The sequence below is a fragment of the Oryctolagus cuniculus genome, chromosome 2 (genome assembly GCF_051225735.1).
Source record: "Oryctolagus cuniculus isolate XC-2025 breed Fujian yellow rabbit chromosome 2, ASM5122573v1, whole genome shotgun sequence".
Taxonomy (NCBI): domain Eukaryota; kingdom Metazoa; phylum Chordata; class Mammalia; order Lagomorpha; family Leporidae; genus Oryctolagus; species Oryctolagus cuniculus.
Window position 1 is genome coordinate 181,909,428 of NC_142868.1, and position 12,082 is coordinate 181,921,509.

Below are 12,082 nucleotides of genomic sequence, written 5' to 3' on the forward strand. Positions count from 1 at the left end.
TTTTAAATAGTGCAGGTCTTGTATATCTTGTGAATTTTTCAAAACTTATTTTCTTCAAAAGAAAATTAGACTCAGACTTGAAAGAAAAACGTTCTGACAGTGTCCCTGTAGTTACTTTTTTACCACATCTTTTCATCAGAATGCATGTGCCCTTTACTTTTATAGTTTTCACTTTAAGGAGAGTGTTGTTTTTTTTGTTTTTTTTTGTTTTTTTTGTTTTTTTTTTTTTGTCTTTTTTTAATTAATTTGAAACGCAGAGTTAGAGAATATCTTCCATCCGCAGGTTCATTCCCCAAATGGCCACAGTGGCAGGAGCTGGGCCGATCCAAAGCCAGGAGTCAGGAGTTTCTTCCTGGCCTCCCACGTGGAGCCATCTCTGCTGCTTTCCCAGGCGCATTAGCAGGGAGCTGGATCATAAGTGGAATAGCTGGGACTCCTTCCAGTGCCCATGTGGCATGTCTACACTACAGGCAGAGGCTTAAACTTCCAAGCCACAGCACTGGCCTCCTCATTTTAATTTTTGTTATAAGTACTAAGACCTAGACTGGATTATTTGTTTTTTTTTTCCTCTCTGACTTAAGATACTTTATAAGTACAGGTTTGCAGTATTTTCTTCCATAATTTTTCTTTTTTTAAATGTTTAATTTTTATTTATTTGAAAGGCAGAGAGAGAGGAATCTTCTGCCTGCTGTTTCATTCCCCAGATGGCCACAATAGCTGGTGCTGTGCCAGGCCAAAGCCAGGGGCTTCTTCTGGGTCTCCCATGTGAGTGCAGGGGCCCAGGCACTTGGGCCATCTTCTGCTGCTTCTCCAGGCCATTAGCGGGAGCTTAATCGTAAGTGGGGCAGCTGGGTCTGTGGTTTAACCTGCTCTGCTACAGTGCTGGCCCCTCCATAATTTCAGTATCCCAAATTGTTGAAAAATGGTTTCTTTCCTTAGCACCAGAACTCATTTGACAACACTTATTTTGAAATGACATAAGACTATACATAGTTTGCTTATCTCACTTAGTATGAGTGTCTATAGTTTTCATTGTGTTTGAGTATGAGATATCATCCCAGTCTTTTTGATGGTGTTACATTATTTACATTATATCCTGTTAGCTTTCTAAAATTAAAAAAATTCTTATGACTGAAATATTTGGCCCAAGTAGATGAAGGATTATAGTAATAGCACTGATAACAGTATGGAGTGGCCGTTTGCTCCCTTGTCTACCTTTCCCATCAGACTCTGAGCTAGTAACAGTTTCCTCTTTGAATCCTCAGACCCTAGATTATTGCCTTCATCAGTAAGAACCTAATATTGAAATTGCAAACTATTTTTTAATGTGAATTTACCAGATAGGTTATTGAACTTTGATACATATGCTTTTTTTTTTTTTTTTTTTTTTTTGACAGGCAGAGTGGACAGTGAGAGAGAGAGACAGAGAGAAAGGTCTTCCTTTGCCGTTGGTTCACCCTCCAATGGCCGCCGCGGCCGGCGCGTTGCGGCCGGCGCACCGCACTGATCTGGTGGCAGGAGCCAGGAGCCAGGTGCTTTTCCTGGTCTCCCATGGGGTGCAGGGCCCAAGCACCTGGGCCATCCTCCACCGCACTCCCGGGCCACAGCAGAGAGCTGGCCTGGAAAAGGGGCAACCGGGACAGAATCCGGTGCCCCGACCAGGACTAGAACCCGGTGTGCCAGCGCCACAAGGCGGAGGATTAGCCTAGTGAGCCGCGGCGCCGGCCCCTATGCTCTTTTTAAGCTCTTTCCTATTCTGCATTCTTCTTGTGGCAGTCTTGGCTTTAGCATTTATGATGTGACATTGAACAGCTTATTTAACACCTTTATATGTTAGTCGTTTGTAAAAATGGTGCAGTCATTTTGTTTGCCTCCTGAGATTGTTGTGAAGGCTTCCTGGAATTAGCACTCCTTTAGTTGTTAATATAGCTGCAGCTGTTGTTCATATCCCATTGGTTACGTCATTAATACGTGGTCAGGCGTTCCCTTTATTAATGAATTTGTAAGTCATTTTCATTGTTTTGACACTTCTGACAATCCTTAGCTCCTTGTGGCTTCATTTTTATAAATAGATACAAGTGGGATTGTTAAATCAGTGATCCCAAATATTTCACAGAAAATTGCAAAAATAGTACATTGAGTCCCGTTTACACTCTGCTCAGTTTGCTGTGATGGTGATGTCTTATGTCACTCCAGTTCAATCAAAACCAGACAATTGCCATTGGTGTAAGACCAAGACTTAAATTCATTTGCTTTCACCCAATTTGACTAATAGTATTTTGACTTAATTTGATTTTCTTTGACTATTGTTATGTGCTACTTTTCATTGGCCCTTTACATTCATGTTTTCTGAATCACTTATTCATACCCTTTATGTCTTTTCTAATGAGTTGCTGGTGTTTTCCTAAAAGAAGCTCTTCATAGAACTATTTATCTTTTATTTGCCATATGTTTTGCAGTTAATTATTCTAGCTTTATTTTCCATTATGTTGTTGATTTTTTTCTGTATAGAAATATTTATTTTTTATTATATATATATTAAAGAGTTATTTATTTGAAAGGCAGAGTTAGAAAGAGAGGTCTTCCATCTGCTGGTTCACTCCCCAAATGGGTGCATCTGCCAGGGCTGAGCAAGGCCAAAACCAAGAGCCAGGGCCTTCATCCTGGTCTCCCACGTGGATACAGGGGCTTGGGCACTTGGGCCGTCCTCTGCTGCTTTCCGAGATGCATTAACAGGGAGCCGGGTTGGAAGTGGAGCAGCCAGAACTGGACCCGCTGCCCATCTGGTAGGCCGGCATTGCAGGCAGCAGTTTCACCTGATGGACACAGCACTACACCAGAAATCTTTATTATTAATACAGCCAAATGTCTGTTGTGGTTTTGAATTTGTTTTGTAAGAATGTTTATCTTTTAGGTGTTTCATTTAGGATTCTTTCAATGTTTTATGACTTTTTAAAAAAGATTTATTTTATTTATTTGATAGAGTTAAAGAGAGAGGTAAAGACAGAGAGAGGTCTTCCATCCGCTGGTTCACTCCCCAGGTGGCTGCGATGGCCAGAGCTATACTGATCCGAAGCCAGGAGCCAGGAGCTTCTTCCTGGTCTCCCACATGGGTGCAGGGGTCCAAGGACTTGGGCCATCTTCTACTGCTTTTCCCAGGTCATAGCAGAGAGAAGGGTCGGAAGTGGAGCAGCCAGGTTTCAAACCAGCACCCATGTGGGATGCCGGCACTTCAGGCCAGGGTGTTAACCCTCTGTGACACAGCACTGGCCCCACTGTTTTATGACTTAACACCTCAACAAATTCCATGTTTTTAAGGCAAGATTTGATACAGTGGAAAAAGTAATACTGCTTTAAAAAATTTTTTCCCCTTTTTTCTCAATATTTCCCTTTTGATGCTGCATTTCTCTTTACACTTTTCACCTTGCCATTATTTTTTCTGTCCAAATCCTTTCTCATCAAAGGTTTAGGTTAGGTCTCATTTCCTAATGTTACTCAGATGAAGAGAGGATGTCTTTTGAAGATTTCCTAGACAGTGGGTCCTCCCTGCCTGCTTCTAATGCTCCAGTAAATAGCTGCTTGGATTCGTGTATCTGTCCCTGAGTCTGTCACTGTGGGCTGGACTGAGGCGTGCGTGTGTCAGGGCTCATTAAGCCAGTGCAGATCTGCTCTTTGTTGAGCACGAGATTAAGTCCCTCTAAAACACGTGAGCAGTAGTGGGAAAGCCAGTGTTCCCAGGACGTTTTAGGTATTGTCTGGAAAAGGGCACAGATGCCAGATAATCAAGGCACAGATGACCATTTCATAATCCGTCTTCTACAAAACATAAATGGCACCTTTTGGCTTTATTATATTCTGTTTCTGCATTTTTTGTTTTCCTCTGCCAGCTGTCTATAAGAATGCTCATTTGCCTTTTCATCCTGTCCCAGTTGCCTCAATAATAGTGGCTTGATGTACTTTTTATTGTCTTTTTAAGCAAGTCTTCCATGATTGTTTTCCTAGATATTTCTTGGCAATATTTATTTGAACAAATGTTAGAATCCCAACTGGAGTTTCTTTGTGCGTATGTGTTTTAAGATTTATTTATGGGACTGACGCTGTGGCAAAGCAGGTACCACTGCCTGCAGCGCCGGCATCCCATATGGGTGCTGGTTCTAGTCCTGGCTGCTCCACTTCTGATCCAGCTCTCTGCTATGGCCTGGGAAAAGCAGTAGAAGATGGCCCAAGTCCCTGGGCCCCTGCACCCACATGAGAGACCGGGAAGAAGCTCCTGGCTCCTGGCTTCGGATCGGTGCAGCTCTGGCCATTGCAGCTAACTGGGGAGTGAACCAGCAAATGGAAGACCTCTTTCTCTGCCTCTCCTCTCACTGTGTAACTCTGACATTCAAATGAATAAATACATCTTTTTTAAGATGTATTTATTCATTTGAAAGGCAGAGTTAGAGAGAAAGAGCAAATGATCTTCCACTCACTGGTTCATTCCCCAAATGGCCGCAACGGCTGGTGGTGGGCCAGGCTGAAGTCAGGATTCTAGAACTGCATCTGAGTCTCCCATGTGGGTGGCAAAGTACTTGGGCCTTGTTCTGCTGCTTTCCCAGGTACTTTAGCAGGGAGCTAGATTGGAAGTAGAGGAGCTAGTACCTGAACCAGCACTCACATAGGATGTCTGCATCACAGGCAGTGGCTTAACCTGCTGTGCCACAACTCTGGCCCCAACATTATATGTATTTTTAGCATAGAACTATGTAAATTAGATGACTATAACAATGAAAGCCATCGTGGAGATGCTCAAAATTTTCTTCATCAAAAGGTTTTCTTTGGTGCTGGCATTATGGTGTAGTGGGTAAGTCTTCCTCGCCTGTAGCGCTGGCATCCCATAGGACTTTGGTTTGTATCCCAGCTGCTCCACTGCCAATACAGCTCCCTGATAATGGCCTGGGAAAGGCATCAGAGGATGGTCCAAGTGCTTGAGCCCCTGCTACCCACAGGGGAGACCTGGAAGAAGCTTGTGGCTCCAGCGTCAGCCTGGCCCATCCCTGGTCCTTGCAGCCATCTAGGGAGTAAACCAACATGTGAAAGATCTCTTTCTGTGTAATTCTGACTTTCAAATAAATAATTTTTTAAAAGCCTTTATTTTTTTTCTTTGTGTTGTCCTCCTCCTGTATTGAGGGGGATACAGACCTTGTCTCCAGTGTCTGGCCCTCCATACTTAGTTCCAGAAGGCAGTGGGCACATGATCTGTGCCCCTGTTGGAGAGCACTTGTCTTCAGGGACACCCAAGATAACTCACAGCCTCTTGGAGTGCCTATTTTTGGTTACTGAGTAGTTTCAAAGAGAACTGAGAGGGAGAGGAGTTGGGAATACATATTTAAGTTGCCCTACCCCTCAGGTCTTATGAGGAATCTTTAAAAAACTTTTAAGGTTGCCGCACATCTCCAGTCAAGAAACTCCAGACCTCTAACTGCTCTGTATAATCTTTCCATATGTTTTCCTGCTACTTAGTTTTTTCATTTGTTCTGATATTTTGTGCAAATATATTTTTGCTATTTTCCTCAGATATAAGAATCTTGCCTTTAAGTATTACAGCATTATCTTTAAACTCTACAGGTCTTCTATTTATTTGTTTAACATTTATTTTATTTATTTGAAAGGCAAAATAACAGAGCAGGAGATACAGAGATCTTCCATCTGCTGGTTCACTAATCCAATGTCCACAATGGCCAGGACTAGTCCAGGCCTGAATTCCATCCAAGTCTCCCATGAGAATAGCAGGGGCTCAAGTACTTGGGCCGTCTTACGCTGCTTTCCCCAGGGAGTTGGAATGGAATCAGGGCAGCCGGGACTCAAACACTGGCACTGCAGAATGGGGTGCTGGCATCTGAAGCAGCAGCTTAACCTGCTGCACCACAATGCCAGCCCCGATACTATCGCTTATCGTAGCAGCTGATTCTTTTTTTTTATTTTTTATTTTTTTGACAGACAGAGTGGACAGTGAGAGAGAGAGACAGAGAGAAAGGTCTTCCTTTGCCATTGGTTCACCCTCCAATGGCCGCCGTGGCCGGCGCGCTGCAGCCAGCGCACTGCGCTGATCCGAAGGCAGGAGCCAGGTGCTTCTCCTGGTCTCCCATGGGGTGCAGGGCCCAAGCACTTGGGCCATCCTCCACTGCACTCCCGGGCCATAGCAGAGAGCTGGCCTGGAAGAGGGGCAACCGGGACAGAATCCGGAGCCCAGACCAGGACTAGAACCCTTGCGGTGTGCCGGCGCCGCAATGGGGAGGATTAGCCTCGTGAGCCATGGCGCCGGCTGTAGCAGCTGATTCTTAACAGTAGTTCTACAATTTTGTTTTCTATGTCTTAATATGTTTCTTATTTAGAAGCTATTATAATATCCAGTTTCTTCAGCTTTTTATAATTCCTATTGCATTATAAACTAAAGGTTTATCATCCGAGATAAGTGTTATCTTTTTCAGCATAGTGCTAGTCAGTCTACAATTTGATATTTTATACAGAACTTTGTAGGTGATTCTCTGATCAGAAAAAAAGTATGCATCTAATTTACAGTTCTCTTTTCTTTTTCTTAATATGCAAGTAATTATTTTAAAACAAAAATCAACATTAGATTCAGTGGTAAAATTTCATTAATGAATGTTATCCCCTCTATAAAAGGACAAGCTAAGAATACCTTTTAGTAATTTTTATTGTTATTTGTTTTATTAAATAAATATAAAATGACAAGAAAATGAAACCTGGTTGTAATTGGAAAGAAAATAATTTTTATATTTTTGTAGATAATTTATTATATACCTAAAGTTCCAGAAAATATAAATGTATATTAGAATTAATCAACATGTAACTAAGTTGCTACATACAAGATAAATATTCTGAAGCCTATATAATCCATTTTTAAAGTCGTCTCATGATAGATTTAAATACAAGAAACCATGGCAATGTGTTACTTTTAGAGATCAGATTTTATCTGGGACACCAGTGTGCAAGAGGATAAATATTGTTTATTTGAATCTTTGTATTTGTTCTTTTTTCTTTGTTTACTTTTACATTTGTAAAGCTAATGCTAAATAAAATAGGATGTTTATAAAATGTGATGTTTCTGTATTTTTTTAAGATTTATTTTTTTTGAAAGGCAGAATTAGAGAGAGAAGGGGGAGAGATTGATTTTTGATCTGCTGATTCACTCCCCAAATGGCCACAATGGTTGGGGCTGGACCAGGCTGAAACCAGGAGCCAAGAGCTTCATTCAGATCTCCCACATGGGTGGTAGGGGCTCAAGTAATTAGACCATCTTGGGTTGCTTTTTTTAGGCGCATTAGTAGGGAGCTGGATCAGAAGTGGAGCAGCTAGGACTCAAAACTCGTACCCTCGTTGTAGGTAATGGCTTAACCTACTATGCCACAAGGTCATCCTCATTTCTGTACTTGTCTAGAGTTAAATGTTAGTTGCTGAATCAGGATCAAAGAATTGATTTTTTTTTCCTCCTCTTTTGGTAGTTTGTAAAGTGTATATAAGTGAATGAAGTATTGACCAATTAACTTTAAGTGGGTGTTAACATGGGTATTTGGGGAAAGAAACTAATCATTGCGATCTTCATCATCATCTTGTTTTTATTTGTTTTGCAGTGGGACTTCCCCTCTTGCATGCCTGAATGCAATGCTGCACACAAACTCCCGAGGTGAAGAGGGCATCTTTTATAAGGTTCCAGGTAGAATGGGAGTGTATACTCTGAAGGTAAATATTTTTTGGGGGGAGTCATTTAAAAAGAAAAAAGAGAAAGTGACCATTTTTAAGTAATATTTGACTCATCATAGAGAATTCTGTCCTTCAAGAACCTATTTTCAGGAAGAGGCAATATTTTTAATCCTGTACCCAATATATATGTGTGTGTTTTTTTAAACTAATCTCTTACTATGTATAAATAGATCAGAGGAGTGACTTTATTTTTTATTCTTTCTTATTACCTTATCTTTAAATGATGAAGTAAAACATACTTACAGTGCCTTTTTAAGGAGCCTTACTGTATTTGAATAATAAAAGTTACTGTGGAGCATGCTATGTAAATGCTGTATATTACTTTCTCATTTAATTCTCCACACAAGTAGCAGTTATGGTTATTTTTTCTTTTCTTTTTTAGAATGTAGGAAGGTAAAGGTTAGAAGATTGTATTTTCTTGCCTAGTGTTGCAGCCATATAGTATCAGAGCCAGGAAAAGAATGCAGGTCTGTCTCTCACTCCTAGCCCACATTCTTTCTACCAGAAAAAGCTGCTACTTTCCAATTGCTACATTGAGAAGTGACCATTACTTATCAATGACCTTTCCATTACTAACAGGAAAACCAACTCAGATCAGCTTGAGTAAGACAGATAATTTATTTGCCCACATAATTGGAAATTCTAAGAAAACCCAGGCTGGATCCAAGAACTCAAAGGATGTCATCAGGATTGTTCTCTCCACTTTCTTTTGGTTTAGTTCTTAGTTAGGCTTTCTCTTCATCATACATGATTTCATTCCCTACCCTCACTCTGCAAACTTGTCGGTACAGAGCTCTGTTCTAGGAGCTGAGGGAGGAGCCTGTCACCTAATTCTAACTTGGTTTCATTGGTTTGGCTTGGTCCTTGTGGCTGTACCCAAGTGATTACTGTTGCCAAATGTATAGATTTTTCTGATTGGCCGGACTTCAGTTCATGATCACTCTTGTTGTAAAGTTGAGATTAAGCCCACTGAAGCCAGGGGACCTGAAGGAGAGGGCTTGTTCTGCACAGGACATCGATCAGCAACAGGAGAATGAGATTGTCTGTGTTCCGGTGTATGTGGTGCTCTGTCCCCTGCTGCCTCTTTAATTCTGAGCCCTAGTCATCTCTGTGCTCAGTGGTTGTGTGCAGCCCGCTCACAGTCAAAAGATCTAACCTCTTCAAACACCTCCTTTTTGTACTTAATTCCCACATGGAGCTTTCTACATTTCTCTTAGGTTTTAACAATTCTAGACCTTCCATATTGTTAAAAAAAATAAGTAAATAAGTCCCTGCTGTGTTAATAGATGTAGGAAAATAATCAAAGTGTTTTTCCTTTTGTCAGACACCATTCAGTACAATACTTCCAACACCAGACATGTAGGAATTTCTTCCCACATACCAAGCAGTTCTCCAGCAGGTACCAGCTGGATGTCCTCAAATTCACCTCAGTTCTTTTTAAAGATTTATTTTATTTATTTGAAAGAGTTACAGAGAGAGAGAGAGAGAGAGAGAGAGAGAGAGAGAGAGAGAGAGAGAGAGGTCTTTATCTGCTGGTTCATTCCCCAGATGACCACAATGGCCAGAGCTGAGCTGATCTGAAGCCAGGGGCCCAAAGACTTGGGCCATCTTCTGCTGCTTTCCCAGGCCATAGCAGAGAGCTGGATCAGAAGTAGAGTAACTGGGACTCGAACCGGTGCCTCTCTGGGATGCTGGCGCTGTAGGCTGGGGCTTTAACCCGCTGCCCATTGCACTGGCTCTTCACCTCAGTTCTTACGCTGTCTCCTTGGAGATGGGGTCGGGCTCCATAGATTGAGGGCTCAGTCCCATGAAACGGTGGCTGTTTAGGAGGCCAAGATTCTTCTCACTAGAACAAAAGATGTTCCTATCAACCAGGAATTTCTACAGGTCTTAGGAGTTCTGTGATAGGAACTGGGATCAAAGACCAAATATCAGAACAAAAGATTTTTTCTAATGGCTCTGTTGCTCAGGAGATTACAAGAATTTTAGAATTCTCGCTCTCTGTGTCAGGAACCATGGTCAGAGACCAAGTGTATATTTATTATATCAAAATTCCACACCCATGCTGGGAACTGTGGAGCCTGTAGAGACGGGTCCTCTGTGGTGGCTTCTCCCTTGAGGCTCACATTCTGCTTATTGAGATAGGTGCATACTCACAAAACACTATGCTATGAAGTTCTGTGATCGTGAAGAGAAATAAAAGTTGATTTTGACTAAAGGTGTCTAGCTAGTATTTTGTTGTCATCCTCTTAAGATGAGCTGGACTTTGACAGATAAGTAATGTGAGGAAAGGCCTTCCAGGACATGGGAATAGCTTAAGCAAACGCACAGACAAAAGGATCAGAATGTATGTGAAAGTAGAGCCTATAATCTGCATGTGGACTTATGTATTAAGGGGTTAGGATAGTGTAACCACTAGGTTCTGATCAATGGAGTCCTTTGACAGCCTCACAGAGGAGTTTGCTGTGTGTGTGGGAGTAGATGGCAGCGGTTTTTCTCAATAGCATGGTCAAATCCATGTTTAGGAAGATAAATCAGATAGATAGATTTAAGGAGAAAGCAGAGGAAAAGGTGGTTATGGTTGTGTGGAGGAGTTTCAGGTCCTGAACTAAGAGGGTTGGTAAAATATAAACCCCTTCTTTTTCTGTTCTTCAAAATGCACAGTAGCTTTTATACAATCAGTTGGCACACAGATATCTTGACCTGTAGGTTTAACAAGTATCTGAAATAGAATTATCTTTTTTTAACCTTTGACTCCTCCAGAATCAACTGGTCACGGCTCAAATTCTAGATTCATTTCACCCCCTCTTTTACCCATTCAAAATGCTATAAATGTTTTCTATTTTTCTAATGTCCCTTGCCATTTTGTGTTTGCCAGAATTGTTTTTTAATCTGATTATAAAAGTCAACTATGTAGGGAATAAAATAGTGGAGGGAAGAACCACCCATAGTTACATAACTTAGAAATAGCATCCACAAATGCCTTTAAATGTTATATTTTTATATACTACATAAATACACAGTAGCTAATATTTTACTGAATTCTTAAGCCAGGCACTGTTTTAAGCATTTAATAGTAATTAGCTCATTTTGTTTCATAAAGATCTTTTAAAGTTGTTCCTGTTACCTCCACCTTAGAGTCAGGGAAACTGAGGCATGAGAAGGCGAGTCTTTGACCAAGGCTGCACAGTTAGGAAGATAAAGCCAGAAAATCTTTTTTCCTTGTCTTTGATCTTGAAACTAAGCTGTTACATCTCTTAAGTACTAAGCTGACAGAGTTATCCTTTTTGATTAGTATTCTCATTAACTAAGTATGGAAACCAGAGAGATTCATGTGATATTTTTAAAAATTATTTTAATTTGACGCTTGCGTCTTACTAACCAATATCCAGGAACCAATTAGATTTAAATAATGTACTATTTCTTAAGTGTCAGTACTCTCATTCTGTAGTTGAATTCAGAATACACGGTGGTACTTACACACACACACAAACACATGTACATATATTTAACAAAATTATTATATAGGTTTTTTTTTTACAATTCTTGAAAATTTCATCACTTACCTGGATTTTCATCTACCTAATTTTTGTCTAAATTTATCTTGTGTGTTGTACCTGTATATGAATATTGTGTATATACTTTTTAATCTTTGAGAGGAGATAGAAACATTAGTTTATTTGACCCAAAAACAGAAACTACAGGAATTCAGAAAATATTGCTAGCTCTGTTACTGAGTCTTATAATTATTGCTGGCTCTGTTCCTGAACCTGATAATGCTAAAGTTAATCAGTGCAATTAAATTGCAACATTGACTATCAGAAATTTAATTCCTATTTGCTGAAATGGTAATGATTAATCCTAATTGGATGCCTACATTTGCAGAAAGATGTGCCGGATGGGGTGAAAGAGCTATCAGAAGGTTCAGAAGAAAGCAGTGATGGTCAGTCAGATTCCCAGAGTTCTGAGAACAGCAGCAGCAGCAGTGATGGTGGCAGCAACAAGGAGGGAAAAAAGAGCAGGTGGAAAAGGAAAGGTAAATCCACCTGATCCTTCAATAAAGTACTGATTGCTCTAGGACCAGTGCCTGTTAGTAGTTCCTGTTTTCCCATCCCCCAGCCCAGTCAGTCTCTTTCCTTTACCCTCTGGACCAGTACTGTGCAACCACAGACATGTTTGTATTTATATTGTCTCTCACAACACTGTAGCTACTAGCTATGTGTGCCTAGCAAACACTGGAAATATGGCTAATATGACCAAGGAATTTTTTAAAAATACTTTATTTTTAAGAGCAATTTTAGGTTCACTGCAAAATTGA

General features: G+C 40.7%; 1 protein-coding gene across 11 annotated transcripts in view; it reads left to right on the plus strand.

Moving 5' to 3' along the window:
- Positions 1 to 12,082, plus strand: part of ASXL2 (ASXL transcriptional regulator 2) — a 175,303-nt gene that overhangs the window by 93,251 nt on the left and 69,970 nt on the right. For 10 of the 11 annotated variants that reach the window (XR_011386742.2, XM_051843110.3, XM_008254662.5 and 7 more), the window contains 2 exons: positions 7,635 to 7,743; positions 11,650 to 11,800. Coding sequence is in view for 9 of the 11 variants with exons in the window: in XM_051843110.3 (XP_051699070.3) it covers positions 7,635 to 7,743; positions 11,650 to 11,800 (260 nt within the window). In the remaining 2 variants the exon portion in view is untranslated. The remainder of the gene's footprint in view (positions 1 to 7,634; positions 7,744 to 11,649; positions 11,801 to 12,082) is intronic. The other variant, XM_089326716.1, reaches the window with a different exon arrangement.